This window comes from Cydia pomonella, chromosome 4, assembly GCF_033807575.1.
Source record: "Cydia pomonella isolate Wapato2018A chromosome 4, ilCydPomo1, whole genome shotgun sequence".
Lineage (NCBI taxonomy): Eukaryota > Metazoa > Arthropoda > Insecta > Lepidoptera > Tortricidae > Cydia > Cydia pomonella.
In genome coordinates this window covers 12,724,341-12,746,224 of record NC_084706.1, presented here as the reverse complement: position 1 = coordinate 12,746,224, position 21,884 = coordinate 12,724,341, and the positions used below count along the sequence as shown (strand labels likewise).

Here is a 21,884-nt window from a genome sequence, read left to right as displayed (position 1 = left end):
GCGTTCGTTTGGATTTGGTTTAAAATGTTTTAAGTATTTTCCTCGCGCTGGTGTGGTTAAATTTTTTTGTGTTCACTTGGTAGCAAATTTGTTTAACCTGTCACGTTACGTACTCTTCCAGGAGCAGTCGCTTGGAAGAGTACATCACATCAGGGTTTGATGGAAGAAAGGAGGACAAGGAGGATTGAACTAAAAAGAAATCAACTCAGGGGTAGGTCTCTTTATTTCCAGTCGGGAAAAAGGCAGTCAATTCACCAGACGCCTTTAAATGAGTCATATAGGCCTCGTACCTTGAGAACATGGCCATTGCCAGCTCAAGCTTCCACTTATCGAATCACTTGCTAGCTCGTGATTCGATTTTGAAATATTTTGCTTGCTGGGATATCAATATTTAGAACTTATTACGCGAGGTATGCAATTAAGGATATTTGTATCGAACAAGAGGTCAAAAGCTTTGTGTACTCAACTGGCGCCTCTAACTGAACCTGTTACGCAAAATGGCGGAGTCTAATTGAACTCTCGCTTTCACGGCTAATTGATTTTGCTCGTTACACTAATAATCTCTCAACTATTTGCTCGTTAAAAGTTGAGCGTTATATAATAATAGTAAATACTTTGTTAGTTTTATCCACAAAAATACGTAAATTCCACTTCTTGATTTCCAGAAGCCATTGTTTTAAATATTTATTAATTAAGAGTTTAAAAATGGAATATTGATTATGTAGAGAGAAAGTGACATGAAGTTGCCGAGTTGAGATCCATTTGCATTGTTTCAGTAGATTCTGTATTTTGTATGAGTTAAATGTTTGCATACCTAACACGGGAAATTGGAGTTATACGTTCGTACAAAATTCGTTCCTAAACTACAGTAATAATGCAAGTGGCCCTTTCAAAACCTGACTTCTTCATACCTCTGTCACCCCCCTACAGATCATTGAGCACAGAAAGAGCTTCACATCACATTGTATTTTCGATCGGCTATTTAAATAAATTCAGGTTTTTTCATATCTTAAATGGTATTTTTCTCTCGATCTCCAACAAACCTTTTAACTTGCTTGCGTTTCTCTTGAATTTTGAATTTTTTCGTAGTACATGAATTCAAAACTTTTATATTTAGCTCTAAAGTGATAAGTACGTTTGTTTTACTTCCTAGAATGAAAAAAATGTTCGAGGGCTGTATTTATTAAGTGTTACTTAGTTGATTTTTTTTATTTTTTTATACGCTGGATTCAGATATTAGAAGGGGACACGTAGGTACCTATTGACAATATTTATGACACTAACTGTATCACTACATGCACCGTGCCTAAAGCGCAAGTTACGTTAGCTGTCATTTCCTTCCCGTAACTGGGTACTAGTTCAGTTGACACCAAATGTCAGTTGCGTAACACACCGGTTTCCCTATCGCTCACTCTGTCTAGACCTTTTGGCCATATGCGAAGTGCGTGCTAGAAAAAAATAAGGTAAAAACAAATGTTAACCTTCATGGGAAGACATTTTCTATTTATAGCAGCTGCCAGATTATTAAATGTTGATAAGATAAGTATCCCATACTCTGACGGGCGGCGCCACAGTCATGCACAGAGCGAATACCTAATACCTATATGTTTTTTTTTGTTTGACAGACAAAGAGGCTAATATGTTTTATGTTATTTTAACTTTATTGCACAAATTTACATAAAAGAGTACAAGTGCAGACTTAACGTCTTAAGGTATTCTCTACCAGTCAAGCATTGGGCTAAACAGAACCGGTTAGTTTGGTGCAGGATTGTAGAGAGTGGATTTGAGGAAAGACACAAGTCGATACTACTGTGATACTATATATGTACTTACACAAATATATATTTTAAATATACGTACATATGTAAAAAATAGTTTTATAAATAAATAGGTTGTCTGGAAGAGATCTTTTTTTAGCGATAAGACTGGCTGTTGTCTGCCTCTACATTTAATCAATTGGTTATTTTTCTTGTATCTTTTTACTAAGGTGTCCCAATAAAGAGTATTCTATCTATTCTATCTATCTATCAATCTATATAATAATTTAAATAATGTACCTAGTGTGAGATATCACGTAGACACATATAGTCGCGAATGTTTTCAAATAAGTGCTTACACAACTTGCTTTTGAATGTATCAGTTTTCTCTGAGTTTGTCTGATAGCCAGAGGGAGACCATTTCACAGACGAATTTCTTGGCAGGTTTGAGTTGGACGAGAATCCAGTCCGATGGGGGAGCCAGCTTCAGAATACGAGAAGCACGAAGGACACAACCAGGACGGGCTGTTATAAACTTAAATTTGGACCCGAAAACAGAACCATTAAGTAACTTATAATGTACCTAAATACTGAGAAAGTAATGCCGAATCAGTAAGGCAGCAGCAGTTGCAATCCGAATGACAAGAATTCGGCAAAGTTTGTTTACGAGGTATTCTATTCCATAAGTAAGTAAATGAGTGTACCTATGCGTCCATTCTAAACAGCAGTAACTAACGCTTTTTTTACTCCAAAGCTAATGATTAATGAATCTCAAAGTCCAAATTTCCAAGAGTTCTAAGAAGCCCCACGTGAAAATGTTGCCGAACGGATAGTTAAAATCTGATAGTTAAACTTTTGTTACCTATAGATACTCTGAGGATACGCAAACTCCATTGGCTTCGCTAGTCGATAGGGCAAGTACTCGTGCGAGTAGCAGGTCTCCCAATGGCGTCCACAAACTAGTAAACTAAAGCAACACTGACCGTAACGAGTATAGGTTACATGTTACCACAGATCTAATAATTTCATGGAAATGACAATATTTTTTTCTATTATATGACCAATAAAGACCGAATGAATCGAACCGAATACGAAGTATCTAAATTATGTTCTGGTAACGTAACTTTGAATTGCCGTCAAAATAACACCCGTAACTGCCAATTTAAAATATTCACTGCTATGGATCTACCAAATTTTGTTTATCTGTATTAACATTGACACTTACTTACACTTACTTACACTATTTAAATAAGACCCTCGATCAACCCTAAGGATCAACCTTAACTGGTATTGAGTACGCTAGTATGATACGTTAGATTAGAACTATGTCAACCCACAGTCCCACAATCCTGAACGGCTCCCAATACACCGTAGGTTAGGTTCGGTAAGAACTGTGACCCACCACCGTTCCAACTTCAGCCAGTAATGAGGTTAGGTAGACTGTGACCCTCAAAACAAATTACAATGATTCGGGTTAAATAGTATTTGTTGGAAAGACTCTCTTCAGGGTGAAATACTTTAAAGCGCACAAAACAGGCTCTGAATTATAATTATTCTGATTAGGAAAAAAAAATGCAAAAAGAGGGTCACAGTTATATTGTTCCTGACCTCCACTACGTAACAAAGGGTAAGGTAAGGGCTAACGTAAAAGAATAGGTACGTACTAATGGTACCAAACCCAAAATTGCGAAAACATTTTTGGCATTTCGGCAGAAAACATAGACAAATAATCAGCTAATAATTTTGTCAGTCAATATGTAAACATCCATATTTTTTTCGCGATTTCGGAGTTGTTCCTATAACAAAAGTAGCTCAGTTTAGCGAATAGAATTGAAGCAGCCCCCGTAGCCAACATGCCAATCGTTAACGCTCCGTGGCGTAGTGTAGTTCTCTGTCTATCACTCTTCCATATTAGTGCGACAGTGACAGTTGCGTTTCGTTCGCTATGGAGCGTTAACGATTGGCACGTTGGCTATACGCGGGCTGATATTTAAATCTCGATGGTGGGAGACACGCTGTAGTTTATGTATTTAATTTGTACTTACTTTCATCAAGAACATATGCAATGTAAAAAATCAATCATATTGGCCACATCATACGTACACTAACAAAAACCATACTTGGTCAAAGTTGGCTCAAAAACAATGCCGCTGTTGAGGCAATCACCAATATGATTTTTATGCAGCTCTTCCATGGAGTGTGTGTCTATGTTTCGTATATGTAACATCGGCCGGAGTGAGTTAGTTCGGAAGCTAATTCTCGCAGTTTAATAGTTGTTCACGTTACAGAGCCGGATGTTTGGGTACTAACTTGTAAAGATAAAACTTCGCAATACTATTACATTAAGAAGATTTGGTACCTAATGTCTACATTTATTCAAGAAAAAACTTGCTTCTTTACCGCACTAGAATGATAATTAGCACTTTGCGTGTCTATGACGAAAATTTTAAGGGACATGTACTGTAAAACTTTGTACGATACATGTGCGAATCAATTAACCACTCGATGTTATATATACAAAGTAAATAAGTATGATATATGTACTTATTAATAATAACTTTGCAATATGGTTGGTGTAATCGTAATTATCATCAGTAATTTAAATGATGAAGTGCTTCGATTATAATTACCGTGGTATTCATGTATACAGTAATTAAAGAAACACTTTCTCAACACGTCAACACGTATGGAGAAGCGCTCTCGCGCGGTCGTCCACTTTCCTCTTCAGTATAGAATTTCAAGAAGATTGTTATACGAGTATGTATATGACAAGTTTGTTTCGAGCTCATGCATTTAAAAGTGGAGGACCATAATTGATTTGGCCTACGTTTTTCAACGCTAATAATCTCATGGAATTTTATTATACCTACGCTACGATAAAAATAAAAAAGATTAAACGTTACTATTATGGGCCCTCTTATTGAGTCGTTTGATCTGCACGTGGGAAAATTATTAAAATAAATAAATAATTTTATTTCACTGAACGAACTCCACTGCATCGGGGGTGCCTCTTATGGTAGGCGAATGGCGTAGCTTATGGTCGCCTCTATCTCCAGAGATATCATATTATGTAGAATAAATTAATTAACTTTGTTAATAACATAAGGGTTTATTTTTAACGTAGGTACCTATTGTATGTTTTCGAAATAGGTTATAGATCCCATTTCAAATGAATTCGCATTACATACTTAGATTATTTTAAAAGTTCCCATAATTTCAAAAACTGTGATATGCAACATTTTGTTTCTTTACGATGTACTTGTCTCATTTGGATGTTTATTTTTGTAACTTTTCTCATTGAAGTCATTGAGCACGTAACTGCGATTTTAGTTTAGGGCGCCGCTGTTGATAGACGTCCTTCTCGATAATCATCGATATGTATAAAAGCGACTAAATACATGAAACCTTCTACAGACAGCCGCACGAAAAGGGGCGAAAAGGGGTTTCATTATAAGATAATGCTTAAAACCTGGTATAAATTTGTTATCAACTAAGGCCACATTAAAAGTCATAATTTTTATATTGATTTAAACCAACAAGATTTTCGTTCATAGTTTTAAAACGAATACGGGACAAAATCGCGTAAACTTACGTTTATTATATTGCCTGACGTTTCGAACGTGACATTACGTTCGTGGTCACAGGCAGACTGGCGAGGAATTGTATCAACATTTTGCTGCGCGGGTTTTGCGAACTACCCGCACTTGATCTTGATTATTCACTTGTACGGTAGGATTGTCACTTTGCCTACACACAACACTCACGACATCCGATGGTATGTGTTGGAAAGTTTTACTAATCACTGGATTCCACGAAGACGAAATTCCCTGTCCTTCATTTTGATTGAAATTTCTGTGTTTTCTGATTTCAATTGCTTCAAGTAAATTCCTGCTGTAGTAAAGACGTTCCGTTGAGAGGACTTTGGGATTGTGGAGTACAGTGGGGACCAATGAACCACTGGATTGAGCTCCACAATCCCAAAGTCCTTAACGTTTCCGAACAAATTGTAAAAGATCTCTTTTTGATGGGATATTCATTACTAAGTAAAGAATGAGGCCGATTCAAATTTAATATTAGGGTTCCGTACCAAACAGGTACAAAAGGAACCCTGTCCTTCCGGTGCGACTCTGTCCGTCCGTCCGTCTGTCTGTCTGTCACATCGCTAAATATCTCGAGAACCACTTAAGCTATCGATTTGAAATTTGGAATATTTATGAACAATGCTAACCCAGACACATTGATAGTATATATGTTACCGGAAATGTATGTAATCCGTCATTGTATACAATTCCTAGGAAATGTATGTAATTCCTAAAATCGCACGGAAATGTGTAAAACAAATTATATTAGACACATTTCCTAGGAAATTTATACATTTCCTAAATAGCAATCGGAAATGTAAAATAGTTGAGTGTTTTATTACAGAAAGCATTGTTTTTTATACATTTCCTAATCCGATATTGGAATTATATACAATTCCTAGGAATTTTACATATTTCCTAGGACAAGTATGTATTAAATAGTTTTTGAAACCATATTTTATACATTTCCTAAATAGCTTCGGAATTGTATAAATTTCCTAGGATTTGTATACAATTCCTAGATTTCATACATTTCCGGTAACACAATTCCTAGGAAATGTATGTAATTCCTAAAATCGCACGGAAATGTGTAAAACAAATTATATTAGACACATTTCCTAGGAAATTTATACATTTCCTAAATAGCAATCGGAAATGTAAAATAGTTGAGTGTTTTATTACAGAAAGCATTGTTTTTTATACATTTCCTAATCCGATATTGGAATTATATACAATTCCTAGGAATTTTACATATTTCCTAGGACAAGTATGTATTAAATAGTTTTTGAAACCATATTTTATACATTTCCTAAATAGCTTCGGAATTGTATAAATTTCCTAGGATTTGTATACAATTCCTAGATTTCATACATTTCCGGTAACATATATATATATACTAAGTCAAATGGGGTATCATTTGAAAAAGCTCACATTGTACATTCCAAAACATTTTTTTTTCCTTTTTTTCATAGAGAAAAAAGTGATTTATAAAGGAAAATGTAAAAAAAAACTACTTGCAATTTAACCAACTTTACGTTTGTTTATTACACTTGAAATTTCTATGAGATTACATTAAAAACAACTGTTTTACAATATATTAACAATTTTTGAAATTGGTCCACATAATAGAGAATTAATTAACCTCGAAAAACCAACATACGTGCATTTCATCGCGCAAATTAATTAAACAATTTGCTGATAGATGGCGCTGTACACAATTATACTAAGTATAAGTAATTCTGTTCAAAAGTCTTTCACCTTTATAGTTACACGAGATAATTCCAAGTTTTGATACGACCTAGTCGATCTTCTTGGTGATTGGGTTGCGTATCACGCATGACTTTCATTGCATTTTGCATGCACCAATTAGGGTGAGCGGGCTGCAAGGTTGTATCTAGACGAGATCAAAACCATAACTGTTAAATCAGAAATCCTGGCTATTGAAATACGGATCCTAAAATTAACTTTTTTTTGTTTCCTGGCAAAATGCATCGTAAATATATCTATAGAAACTCAATCCCCTACTGCCGGAAACGGTTTGTGTCTCTCTTACACTCTTGCACATTAGTGCGACAGTGACACTTGCGTTTCGATCGCTACGTAAGCGAGCGTCAGCGATTTGCACGTTGGCTACGCGGCCTGGGTGGGTAGCCAATGTGCCTATTGTTTACAATCCGTATCGAACGAAACGCAACTGTCACTGTCGCACTAAGATGGAAGAGTGATAGAGAGAGATGACTACGCTACGCTACGGATCGTAGTCACCTAAGCACCCAGGTGTCATTGTAAAATACTTGCACTTGATTCAATCGTGTTTTATGATATCGACACTCGTTTAGAATGTGATACACGCCACGCTTGTATCACTACTATCACTTTTATTTTGTTAAAGTTGGCTCCCGATATGATAGATAGCAAAATACTTAAAGTGCCTATTATGACACAACACATTATAGGAGAATGGGGCGCATTAGGCGCGCAACAGAACTGATGTAGCACGGGAGCCAGTACTTCATAATAATATTAAGTACCGTAAAATGGGGTAAGTAGGGATTACGAGGGCAGTTGGGTTATGAATGGGGTGAGGAGGGATGACAGAGGGGTGAATTGGATTTCACAGGCTACGGCTACGTAAATTATATATTCTAATAACAAATAAAGCTATTTTAATGTTTATAATCCCAAAATGTCAATTCAACAATTTTCAAAACTCACCTTAGTAGGAAATCCCTCCTCACCTACGGGTTGAGCTGGGATTTCCTAATATTTCGAATTTATCTTTAAAGCTATGAAATGGAACTACACAAAATCATAAAAAAAAAACTTCAATTCAAACGACCGGACCATTAATTACGTATAAAAATCAGTTTGCCACATGTAAAAATAAAGTAATATCGAGGTTTGAATGTCAGTTTTGTCCCTTCTCACCCCATTTTACGGTACTTACCAACTATATTTTCCCTGCAAAAAATTGTACAGAAATAAAATAAAATAACTCCTATTTTTTAAGTACTTATACTTTAAAAGATGAACCATATCATTTAACACGTAGGTACAGTAAATAGTCGCACGTTATATTAGGATTCCGACAAAAACGCAACCGTTATACTCGTAGTTTCCTCATATCCGTCATCTGTGTCACAAGCAACACTTTATGCCAGCTGAAACATTTCCAAACCTGTCAAATTAAAAACAAGGCTGGTGGGTCCGGAGGTACGCATTGGCATTTGACAATGACTGTTACAGTGACAGTCAATCAGATTAGCAAGTAATTACTGTAAGTAGTATAATGTCACGGATTTCAATAGCCTTTTTAGGGTTCCGTAGCCAAATGGCAAAAAACGGAACCCTTATAGATTCGTCATGTCCGTCTGTCTGTCCGATTATGTCACCGCCACTTTTTTCCGAAACTATAAGAGCTATAATGTTCAAACTTGGTAAGTAGATGTATTCTATGAACCGCATTAGAATTTTTACACAAAAATAGAAAAAAAAAAACAATAAATTTTGGGGGTTCCCCATACTTAGAACTGAAACTCAAAAAATCTTTTTTCATCAAACCCATACGTGTGGGGTATCTATGGATAGGTATTTAAAAATGATATTGAGGCTCCTAATATCATTTTTTTCTAAATTGAATAGTTTGCGCGAGAGACACTTCCAAAGTGAAAAAAGTGGCTGTGACATAATCGGACAGACAGACGGATATGACGAATCTATAAGGGTTCCGTTTTTTGCCATTTGGCTACGGAACCCTAAAAATGTGTGCCCCCCCCCCCCCCCCCCCTGTAACTTCTAAAATAGCAGAATGAAAAATCTAATAAAATATATGATATACATTACCATGCAAACTTCCACCGAAAATTGGTTTGAACGAGATCTAGTAAGTAGTTTTTTTTAATACGTCATAAATGGTACGGAACCCTTCATGGGCGAGTCCGACTCGCACTTGGCCGCTTTTTACATCTGTGACTGGCTGATAAACTAAAATAGTTATTTGTTTTACAAGGGGACAAAGTTGTTGTTTAACTGCTTGTGCTAATATAGATACAGGAGCAAGCGAAATATACCAAAATTGAAACACGAGCGTAGCGAGTGGTTCGTAAAGTGGAATCTTGAGCGTTGCGAGGGTATCAAGACACAAGGGTTAAACAAATTTTGCCCCACACAAAATTTTAATCACACCAACCCGAAGACAATATCAAATAAAATCTACTTAATCCAAATAAACAAAAATAAATAAAGGGAAATAATGTTGTGTTTCTGCCGGTGAGTAAGGTTACCAGAGCTCAACGAGGGTGAGTGTTAGGGTCAGCAACGCGCATATACGTCCGCTGGAGTTGCAGGCACCCATAGGCTACGGTAACCGTTTACCATCAGGCCGGCCGTATGCTTGTTTGCCACCGACGTAGTATAAAAATAAATCTCATTAAATATTTATCATTCAAAATCATTATTTAAATTTCAATTTGCATCAGATTACTTTGCCCCTCATGTGAGTAAAATACAACTTTCTCATCAGTTTTTGAACAATCAAGAGAACCGAGAGAGAAGGTATTCATATTATAGGTAAAAATATTCGAGCACATTTAAAATTTTCATTAACTAGACAGTTCAACCTAGACAGGTTGTGCCCAATTTAATAAAAAAAATCGGCCAAGTGCGAGTCGGACTCGCCCATGAAGGGTTCCGTACCATTTATGACGTATTAAAAAAAACTACTTACTAGATCTCGTTCAAACTTCAAACCAATTTTCGGTGGAAGTTTGCATGGTAATGTACATCATATTTTTTTTTTTCATTTTATCATTCTGTTATTTTTGAAGTTACAAGGGTGAGGGGGGACACATTTTACCAATTTGGAAGTGTCTCTCGCGCAAATTATTCAGTTTAGAAAAAAATAATATTAGAAACCTCAATATCATTTTTGAAGACCTATCCCCCTACTACCTATACCCCACACGTATTGGGTTTGATGAAAAAAAAAATTGAGTTTTAGAACTCAAAAATAGTTTCGGAAAAAAGTGGCTGTCACATACGGACGGACAGACAGACAGACATGACGAATCCATAAGGGTTCTGTTTTTTGCCATTTGGCCACGGAACCCTAATGGTCTAATTTGTATGTTGAAACAAAAAAAAACTGAACTTAAAGTATTCTTAATCTTCTGTATTACTAAATACTACGAATGGCGAGAAGATATTTACTAATGTAAGTAAAAATAGAATAGTAATTAAGGAGTTCAAGTTATGTTATGTTTTATAATATTCATTCTGCGGTTCCCTTACTTATGTTAGATATCATGTATGTATGTATGTATGGGTTAAAGATTCTTTTTTCAGCAAGCTCTCTCGGCACAATAATAAGATGGCACCTAATGCGAACATAACAGTTACGGCTCTATAGCGCCGCAGTGTCTTAATAGGCTATTATATTTTATGTTGTGTTCTCACTGCATACTCCCTGATAGTCGTGCTTAAATACCTACGCATCTTCGTCTGCATATAATATTTAACCGTTGAATTTTTATATATTATAAATCAATCAATTGAACGAAGCGTTCGAATGTTAACGAGACAAATTACTCATATATAGAATCAATATTCATGTAGAAGATGCGTTTATTAAGTTATCCTGCAGTAAAAATGAAATGTAACTATTAATATGTCCAGTTCTCTCGAGAGACTGGTGTAATGACGTTATCACTAATCTCCGGCATTTGATCAGGTTTTATGCTCGTAAGTAATTGGTTACTAAGTAAAAGACTCGTGGCTAGATTAAACACGGATGGAATTTATTATTCGATTGATCAGGGAAAGTCTGTTCAGAAAAATTGACGGAATATCGTTATTTGTGACGATGTTCTAGTTTTTGATGTTGGCGGTAGATAAGTCCACAAAATAAAGCTAAATTAAACTATAAGCTATTATTTTGAAACATATACGTATAATTGGAAAGCAAATGACTTTATCTACACACATATCATAAACCCTCTATGATGCCTTCAAAATCCGTAAATAATGGCCAACATTACGATAAACTGTTTTGTTACAACAAATTTCTTTTCTGTAATGATGTTGTAATTGGTTCATAACTACATCAAAATCGATTTGGTTATGACTTCAAATTTGGAACATCTCTGAAAAAAAAGTTATTCCATTTGACCTCTATTCTAATATCAGTCGAAATGCCTTTTTGTTCGAAATGAAATGTCAATTGCATACAATTTTGACATATCTCGCATGTTAGTTTGTATCGAATGATACGAACGTAAGGCCCCAGATTCTAGTTTGTCTCTGAATTTAAAAAAAAACTACGAATGCGTTACATGCGTGAAAAAAGTTTTCATTTGCCGCCATTTGACGTACAGTTTATCTTTTAATTAGTTTTAAGTATAAAATGAATATGTTTTGTTGTTTTTAAAGTAACTATAGCAAAAGTTTCGTGTAAAATGAGCGATAAAAATATTTCGGTGACGCCACCACATATCCGCGAGTTCCGCCAAGAGACCAACGATGCCCTGTAATTTGGGTTAGTGAATATAGCATAAAAAGTTTATAATATGTGTTTAGATAAAATGGTGTATGTAACTGTACATAATAAGGCATTAAAACACTCGTGTGTTTTAATGCCTTTTATTATGTAGCAGTCACATAAACTACTATTATACACTAAAGTGGGTATCTGGGGGCACGGCAGTGCCCCCACCAAGTCGAGCAAAAAAGCATCACGGCCGTACCATCCTTTTCTCGAAGCAATTCAGACCATTTTCGACCCCCTGTAACTTCGTTGTGGATAAAACTAGAAGACTGAAATTTTCAGTAACCATGCAGGCATTGTAAAGACACGGTATATTTCAAATTTCATTTGTAGAAACACATATTATGTATGTTTAAATCGTTTTTGTTGTCCCTGTTAGTTGCCTGCGCGCCGCGCTTCCGCGCCGCGCGTTGTACCCAAAAGTAACGGTCCAATCTTCGGGCGCATTCGTGCGCGCTCGGTTTTCCTAGCCAACTCAGTCATATCCGATACTTGACGCCGGGAGGCTGCGCGCAGGCCGATCGCTCTCGCTTGCATTTTAATTACGTTTTATGTGTACTTTTCTGTATTTCTTCTTCTTCGGTGTTCTGTGCTATTTTCTTTCTTCCGTACTGTACTGACTATCTTCTGTGGACTGTGTTTAACCTATAATAAACTTTATAAATGTTAAACTACAGCATATTATTTAATAGCCCCATAGCTACAAATTTGGTGACTTTCCGACGTTAGAACTGAGTGCAGTGCAGTGTTATACTCGTAGTATCTGTGTGAACTTTGATCGCTGTAATAAAGTGCGGAATAAGTTATCATGCCAACGACGGCAAGTGATACTAATACTACATCTACTCCACCGGTTGTTAGTTTGCCTAGGACATTGGATTCGACCGTTAGTGCAGTTGGCGTTAAAGTTCCGCCATTTTGGGCCGAGGAACCGGCTTTGTGGTTTGCCCAGTTGGAGGGACAGGTTAGTTTGGCGAATATTGTGTCCGACTCGACCAAGTTTTACCATGTCGTCAGCAACCTCGAACATAAATATGCAGCGGAGGTCAAGGACATAATTACCAAGCCGCCGGCGACGGAAAAATACGATAAATTAAAATCTGAGCTGGTTTACCGATTGTCCGTGTCCAAGGACAAGCGAGTGGAGGAGTTGGTGTCTCAAGCTGAGCTGGGTAATCGTAAGCCCTCGCAGTTTTTACGACACCTACGTGACCTGGCCGGTACCGACTTATCGGACGACTTTTTGCGCAGCATATGGGCTAAACGTTTACCGCCGCATGTGCAAACCGTTATTGCTACGATGTCAGATGCCAGTTTGGACAAGGTTGCCGCGCTGGCCGACCGAGTGAATGACATTGTGGTACACACACCTCACGTTGCGGAAGCTTCTGGGTCAGCTGTTCCTGTTCCCGTGCCGTCATCTGCACCGAGTACTATGGAGGAACGTCTCAACCGCCGTATAGATGACCTTGTGCGGCAAGTAGCTGCCTTAACGACTGGAAATTCCCGTGGGCGAGCTACATCGCGCTCGCGCTCCAGGGGACGTCTCAGCTTTCGCTCAAGGAGTCGCGCGGGGGACAACGGCAGATGCTGGTACCATGACAGATTCCGTCCCCGTGCAACTAAGTGTCGCGCGCCGTGCAGCTGGACCGAGGGAAATGCCAGTGGCGGTCACTAATGACGACGAGTGATTGCCAGGTTTCCCCAGGTCGTCTTTTCGTCACCGACAAGAACACTAAACTGACATTTTTAGTAGATAGTGGCTCTGATCTTTGTGTTTTTCCTTTTACTTCTGTAAATCCTCAGTACCGCACTAAAGATAAATACCAATTGTTTGCTGCTAATGGTACCCCTATACCTACTTATGGCTCAATTAGTCTTACGCTTGATTTTGGCTTACGCCGTGCTTTTCATTGGCGTTTTATCTTGGCCGAAGTGACAAAGCCTATTATCGGCGTAGATTTTTTAGCTTTCTATAATCTAGTAATAGATGTTAGGCATAAACGGCTTATAGATTATTGTACTCTGCTTACTGCTCGTGCTTATTCAGCCTCTTCTTGCTCTGTGAGCAGCATTAAGTCGATTGCAGGTACAACGGCGTATCACGAAATACTGCAGCAGTTTCCTGAAATTACGAGACCTGTGGGTGACCCGACGGAGCGAACCGTGAAGCACAATACGGTTCACTATATCCGTACTGATATAAATTACATATTCATTAAGATTTATAGAATAGTTTATTCATATGTTGACAATAAAATTAAAATGACAGATATGACATACTGAACGCCGTTGATGATGTTCTCTATGGTAAAAGATAGGTGATATGAAATGAGGTTGTAACATTCGTTCGCCCTAAAGATTTAAACGTCCATCTCATCAATTAGTCGACGAGGTGGTTTAATGGTACGCCGGCTTCGACGCGGTGCCATAGGTGTAGCGGCTGTGGCCGTACCGGCCTCATTCTGAGGAGAGCAAACTGGGGCAACTTCTGCAAGAGATTCCGCTCCAGCTTCTGACCCTGGGCATGGCACTGTCGATCCATTGGCTTGCAATACTGGTGTTGACGATGTAACTGGTACCATAGGAGTTCTCTCAGCTGGGCTTTCTTCTAGGTCAGGGAGACGGGGTCGTATGTGGTCTGCGTGATACCTCCTCTCCACCCCAACTGGAGTGTTAATAACATAAGAATATCGATGTGTGCGTCGAGAGACCGTGGCAGGCTCCCATCGCGGCTGTTCCCTGCTTCGCACATACACAGCATCACCCGGTCTATAGTTTGGAGTCTGGTCAGCGGAGTTAACATTCGCTTGTATTTGTCTATACTGTAATGAACGTTTAGCACTTGGTCTGGCATTGTCAAGGAGACAATTTAGTTGTCTTCCAAACATTAGCTGGCCCGGCGCTTTGCCAGTTGTGCTATGGGGTGTGATGCGATAAGCGAAAAGGAAATGTTCTAAACGTTTCTTGAGGCATTTTGTGCTTGACGACATTCTGGTCTTGAAAGTCCTCACAAGCCTTTCGGCTAATCCATTCGTCCGCGGATGATAAGGTGACGATTTGATATGTTTAATTCCGTTTTTTTCACAGTAATCCTGGAATTCTTTAGAAATGAATTGGGGGCCATTGTCAGACACTAAAAATTGGGGTAGACCAAAGGTAGTGAAAATTGTATCCAGTTCATCACATAGTTTGGTTGTCGTTATTTTGGTCATCGGCTTGATTTCAATCCATTTAGAAAAAGCATCTGACAAAACCAACCAATATGAACCTTCGAATGGTCCGGCAAAGTCGACGTGAATCCTTTCCCAGGCTTGGTCTGGCATGGACCATGAGAAGATTGGTAGATCTGAAGTATTAGGCCTATTTTCCTGGCATTTGTGGCAAGTCTTTACATGTGTGTCTATATCTTCCTCTATAGTTGGCCACCAAACGTAAAAACGTGCCAGTGCTCTCATTGCTGAAATGCCTGGGTGCCCAAGATGCAGATATTTTAGGGTCGGTTTCCTCAGAGTGTCAGGAACAACAATACGGCCTTGCCACATGATTATTTTGTTTTCTAGTGACAACTCATCGCGCTTCCGGGCGTATGGTTTTACATCGTTTGAGTATTGATGCTCACGCCAACCAGTTTTTATAAGGTTAGTTATTCGTTTAAGCGTAGTATCTTTTCGCGTTTCATCTCGTATAACGGTTTCAGATAATGCAAGATCGCCAATGCTATCAGTTTGCAGTCGCGCTACAATTTTGTGGACCTTGAGTTCAGACTTGGAAGGTAATTCCTCTGGATTGGGCATCCTGGATAAATAGTCTGCGATGAGATTGTTGCAACCTTTTGTATACTTAATGTCGTAATCATAACTACCAATTATTAAAGCCCATCGTACTAGGCGATTGTTGGCGAGTTTGGATAAGTTTCGTTGAGATCCCAAAATGTGTATCAGGGGCTTATGATCCGTGACTAATGTAAATTTAGTGCCACGAAGATATTGGTCAAATTTTCTAATCCCAAAAAATATTGCGAGAGCTTCGCGGTCTATGACGGAATACTTTGACTCTGCTGGTCGGAGTTTTCGTGATGCGAAAGCAATTGGTTGTTCAATATTATTCCTCATGTGAAAAAGCACTGCGCCCACGCCCTTCTCTGAAGCATCACAGGCTAGGTAAAGTGGGCACTTATCATTGAAAGCTACAAGTGATTTAGAATGAACAATCATTAATTTAGCACGTTCAAAAGCCTCAGCTTCCTTGTTGGTCCATTGCCATTTCATTCTGTTCCCTGTTAGTGTGTGAAGATCGGCGCATACACTGTGTAAGTGTGGTATAAATCGCTCATAAAAGTTGACTAATCCAAGGAATGATCGTAGCTCCTTGGCATTAGTTGGTGGGGAAGATTTGCTGATAGCTTCTATCTTTGATTTTGTAGGGCGTACTCCATTTTTGTCAATTGTGTGCCCAAGATATTCTACTTCTGGTTGTAAAAAGGTACATTTCTTTAAATTGACTTTTAATCCAGCTTGTTCCAGTCTTTCAAATACGGTACGTAGTGTTTCAAGGTGGTCTTTGTCGTTTTTTCCTGTAACTGCAATGTCATCAAAGTAGACTGCTACATTTGGCAATCCCTCCAGAAGCTTGTCAAGATAATGTTGGAATATTGATGGGGCCGTGGAAATGCCAAATGGCATTCGGTTGTAGGTGTAGTATCCTTTGTGTGTCGATATTGTCAAGAACTGTTTAGATTCGGGCTCAATTTCAAATTGTAGGTACGCATCTTTTAGGTCAATTTTTGAAAATTTTTCACCCTCCGCTAGACTCTGGCGTAGTTGATCAAACAAAGGAACAGGGTGTGCGTGTGTTATCAGAACAGGGTTGAGTGTGCTGCGGAAATCACCACAGATTCTGATCTGGCCATTGGTTTTCACCACGTTAACTGTCGGTGTTGCCCACTGGATCGGAGTCATATTTGGGTCTACTTTGGTTATAATTCCTTCTTCAACCAAACGATCCAGTTCAACTTCTATGTTTTTCTTCATTGAGAATTTAATTGATCTGGCTGTGATGTGTTTCGGTTGTGCATCGGGCTTGATGTGTATGTTTACTTGATAATCTTTTACTTTTCCAAGTTTTCCGTCGAAGAGTGTTGTATGCTTGTCCAGAATTTGTTTTAGTGTAATGGCTTCCTGTCGAGTTTTCTTGATCGAGTAGACTGGTTTTGGAAAATCCATCTGGAACATTTCGCTCCATTGAAGGCCGAACAACATAGGGTCTGCTGACTTCATGACAACAACAGGAAGTAGTCTTTCCTCATTTTGAATGCGTACGCTAACGTTTGTTAGACCCTTTGGTTTGAGTCTTGTATTTCCATATGCGCGCAAGCTGGGAGCCTTTATGAGGGAAGGAGTTCCGATACGCGCCCAGAATTGCGTACTAATGATCGAATAGAGAGAACCGGGATCCCAGTCCATCGTGCAAGGAATGTCGTTAATGAAAACATCGATTTTTTTGCTGTCCTTGCTGTTCGTTTTACTTATTTGACAAACGATGTCCGTTTCATCTCCGCTGACGTCTGAGTAGGAAGATTGAGACGAGTGGCTGCTACTCCTGTCATGCTTAAGTTTGTGCAGCTTGTTTCTTTTGGTAAATGTTGTTTGTTTATAGTTTCGATTAGGTAAGCATGCTTTACCTGATTTGATGCAGCAGTCCTCGAAATGGCCTGGTGTGTTGCACTGTTTGCATGTATGTGTTTTGGCAGTACATTGGTTTAATGGGTGTCTTTCGGGCTCACCGCATCTCAAACATTGATGGGTCCGTAATTTGCGCGGTGATGTGTTCTGGTAAGATTTGGAGTTTCTTTTAATCTTATTGACATTGGCCTGTGTGTCTGTATCGCCTTCTGCTCGTTCCCGAGATTGAGCAACGCTAAAAATCTGAGAGAAAGTCACTTCTTTCATCTTACCTTCTTGAATGTCTTGTAGATCAGGCCATTTTTGTTTAAGATCGATCTGTAATTGTTCGTGGTTTAGCCCGGTTGCAAATCGGTCACGTAACTGTCGCTCTAGTAGATCATCGCTATAGCCACAATCTTTGCTTATTTCTTTCAGCCTGTTAGCGTAATGTTCCATAGATTCATTTTCTTTACGTATGCAGTTCCAAAAGTCCGTTAATGCTCTATATCTTGTGCGTTTTATTCTAAATAGGTCCATCAGTTTATTTCGTACATCCGCGTATGTACTGTCTTCAAAGTGTGGTGTAAGTGCAACCTTTATTTCGTGAAAGATCTCCGGTGAGAGGCAGGTGAAAAGTAGTTCCTTCTGTATGTTGCGTGCATCCTCGCCCCAAAGTTTGCATTTTGTTTCGAAATAGTCAATAAATTTTTCAACCGCGGTATCGTCTGGATTGAATTTGTCGCTCTTAAAACCGTTGTAAACATTGTTTCTGTTACCGTTAGTATTCGAAAAACTAGGTGACTCCGTGCCGTTTGTCGTTGTTGGTGTAGGAGCCGCGGCAGTTGCGTTTTGCTGTTGCGATAACAGCAATTGTAATATGTCTGAGATTTGCTTCTGTTGTGTAGCTTGCAATGTAAGAAACTTGTCAAATTGTTCGCTGTTCATTTTGTAACGAGTTTTGTTTTAATCCTCGTCGCCACTGATATAAATTACATATTCATTAAGATTTATAGAATAGTTTATTCATATGTTGACAATAAAATTAAAATGACAGATATGACATACTGAACGCCGTTGATGATGTTCTCTATGGTAAAAGATAGGTGATATGAAATGAGGTTGTAACACGTACCACCCCTGGTCCGCCGGTGTACTGTCGTTCTAGACAGTTGGACGCAGAGCGGCTCAAAATAGCCAAGCAGGAGTTCGACGATATGGTGCGTACAGGTATAGCACGTCGCTCCGATAGCCCCTGGTCGTCGCCTCTTCACATGGTCCCCAAAAAGAACAACGGCTGGCGGCCTTGCGGCGACTATCGCGCATTGAACGCCCGCAACATACCAGATAGGTATCCTGTTAGGCATCTTGCCGATTTCTCGCACAACTTACACGGCTGTCAGATTTTTAGCACATTGGACCTGGTTCGTGCCTACAACCAGATTCCGGTGTTTAAGGATGACATTGCTAAAACAGCCATCACGACGCCGTTTGGGTTGTTCGAGTTCAGCTTTATGGGGTTCGGGTTACGCAATGCCGCGCAGACTTTCCAGCGGTTCATTGACGAGATCCTCGGCGACCTGGAATTCTGCTTCCCGTATTTAGACGACATTCTCGTGGCATCTTCTTGCGCGACCGAGCATGAGAAGCACCTTAGGCAAGTATTCGAGCGACTGCGTGAGCATGGTGTTCTAATAAACACCGCGAAGTGCATATTTGGTGAAGCTGAGGTTACATTCCTTGGCCATCGCATCTCCAGCTCAAGCACGTCACCCTTGCCTGAGAAGGTGAAGGCCATCATGGACTTCCCTCGCCCCACCAACATCAAGGCACTCCGTCGTTTCTTGGGCATGCTGAATTTTTATCGGCGTTTTCTACCGCACGCAGCCCAGAAACAGGCACCGCTAAATGATTTGTTGGTCGGTCATCACTGCAAGAGCTCTGCTAAGATTGAGTGGAATGCTGACCTCAACGCAGCTTTCGAGGCTTGTAAGGCGAGTCTAGGTGAGGCTACACTTCTCGTCCATCCACGTCCGAATGCTGATCTGGCTCTGGTCAGTGACGCCTCTGACATAGCGATCGGTGGTGTGATACAACAATTGGTAGATAACACGTGGGAACCACTGGGTTTTTTCTCGCGTAAGCTGAACCCAGCCCAGCGCAAGTACAGCCCGTACGACCGCGAGTTACTCGCAATTTACGAGTCTGTCAAGTACTTTCGGCATATGCTGGAGCTGAAGCCGTTCAGAATCTACACCGATCACAAACCAATCGTGTATGCCTTTAGCAAACCCTTGGACAAGTGCTCACCTCGCCAGTTTCGGTACTTGGATTTCCTTGCGCAGTTTTCCACCGACATCCGCCACATAGCAGGTGAGGAGAACGTGGTCGCTGACGCACTCTCTCGTCCTGTCGATGCAATCAGCGGCAAGGCCATTGACTACAATGCGTTAGCTTCTGCTCAGGAACGCGATGCTGAGTTCCAGCAGTTGCTAAAGACCGGATCGTCATTGCAGCTTAAAAGGTTGGTTATTCCTGGTACGACTGGTGACGCTGCAGTTTATTGTGATACATCAGGACCAATGGCTCGTCCCTATCTGACTCCCAAGTTCCGTCGACAAGCTTTCGACTCGATACATGGACTTAGTCATGCTAGCGCTAAGGCTACGACGAAGCTTGTGGTTCAGCGATATGTCTGGCCTGGGGTAAATAAAGACTGCCACAATTGGTCTAGAGCTTGTCAACACTGCCAGCGATGCAAAGTGTCAAGGCATGTGCACTCGCCTGTAATGTCGTTTGCGACCGAGACAGAGCGTTTTGCACACGTACACATTGACCTGGTCGGTCCGTTGCCGTTTTCACAGGGATTCCAGTACTGCCTGACGGCATTGGACCGCTTTACAAGGTGGCCTGAGGTGATGCCAATTTCTGACATTAAAGCAGAAACCGTCACTCAAGCATTTTTCTCCGGGTGGGTGTCGCGATTCGGATGCCCCAAGCGTATAACAACGGATAGGGGGAGGCAGTTTATTTCCTTATTTATTATTATATATGAATCAAGGAAAAACTAAAAAATCTAGAAAAGACCGCAAAGAAAATTAAGCCCATACAGCCAAGTCTTCAGTTAAATTTTTCAATATTGGCTTTATTCGTAGCGATGTTTTATTTATGTTTTACGGCAGTTATTATTATTGCGTGCGAAGCCGCGGGTTTAAGCTAGTCCCATATAAATATAGGCGCATGGTAGTGCCCCTGCCAAATCGAGCAAAAAATGGGTATCCCGTCATGAAAACACGTGTAAATTAAATTATTTAATGCGAAAAACGTACCTACGTGCGTATTCGTACTTATTACGAGTGCGTAAGGTTGTAAATTAATTATTATACCACGCGCTGCGATGCTAGCGAGTGAGCGCGGGCCGTTACTACGCGCTGCGCGGTGCTAGCGCGAGGGCGCGGGGCGGGGACAGTGGCGGGGCGCGCGGAAAGGTGAATGTCGCCGAGCGAGCAGCAACCGCGCTCATACGCGCGAGCGACCCAATGCTGTTTGGATGTGCCCAGAATTCTTACCTATAAGTTTGCGATTTTCATTAATAATTTCGATTGCTATATTAGTTTGACGACTAAAGGCTACTCTCATTGATTTACTGATATTATTTGCTTACAATTTGGACGTTGTTCGGATAAATAATTTAAATTAAATATTGATACTTTAAGTACCTAAGTATTTATAAGGGAAAAAGTAGAACTGTCTACAATATACAAAAAGAAATGAGATCCCATCAAAAACAATACTTGTCAAAAAAACCAAGTCTCACAACTCAGTTGTTCTGCGGTAAAAAGTTGTGAGATCCATGTAATACCAAGTCGGTTATTAATTTATTCAGTCTCTACTTAAGCGACTTTCTGTCTTAATACGTCCAGTCTCTAAGACCACGATCGTGGTCCATAACAATTGAAAATCAATTGTGTCTGGAATCTCCGTACTCGAAGCATTAAGTTGGTACGTAATAATTAACAGCATCTTATAGTGACGCATATCAATATTAAAATTCTTTAATGTTTTATATAAATATATTGAGACTTGGCCATCGCACTAAATATTGTTATGGACCACGATCGTGGTCTTAGAGACTGGACGTATTAAGACAGAAAGTCGCTTAAGTAGAGACTGAATAAATTAATAACCGACTTGGTATTACATGGATCTCACAACTTTTTACCGCAGAACAACTGAGTTGCGAGACTTGGTTTTTTTGACAAGTATTGTTTTTGATGGGATCCACTGACCTATCACACATAGACAGTTAGTCCTCATAAGGCTAATCTGCCAAAAGTGAAGC

The 21,884-nt window shown here is 39.6% G+C and overlaps 2 protein-coding genes across 2 annotated transcripts; one reads left to right on the top strand and one right to left on the bottom strand.

Moving 5' to 3' along the window:
- The first annotated feature begins 12,687 nt into the window (after nt 1-12,687).
- LOC133517481 (uncharacterized) lies at nt 12,688-13,557 on the top strand. Its single transcript, XM_061850813.1, has one exon. It carries the CDS (start codon nt 12,688-12,690, stop codon nt 13,555-13,557), a length of 870 nt encoding a protein of 289 aa, XP_061706797.1.
- A 540-nt stretch (nt 13,558-14,097) lies between these two features.
- LOC133517113 (uncharacterized protein K02A2.6-like) lies at nt 14,098-18,668 on the bottom strand. Its single transcript, XM_061850274.1, has one exon. The coding sequence runs from the start codon at nt 18,488-18,490 to the stop codon at nt 14,243-14,245; it is 4,248 nt and encodes a 1,415-aa protein (XP_061706258.1). The 5' UTR covers nt 18,491-18,668; the 3' UTR covers nt 14,098-14,242.
- Between the last annotated feature and the right edge of the window lie 3,216 nt (nt 18,669-21,884).

Excerpts from the sequence above, each read along its gene's own strand:
- LOC133517481 (XM_061850813.1), top strand. The coding sequence starts at position 12,688 with ATGCCAACGACGGCAAGTGATACTAATACTACATCTACTCCACCGGTT.
- LOC133517113 (XM_061850274.1), bottom strand. The coding sequence starts at position 18,490 with ATGAACAGCGAACAATTTGACAAGTTTCTTACATTGCAAGCTACACAA.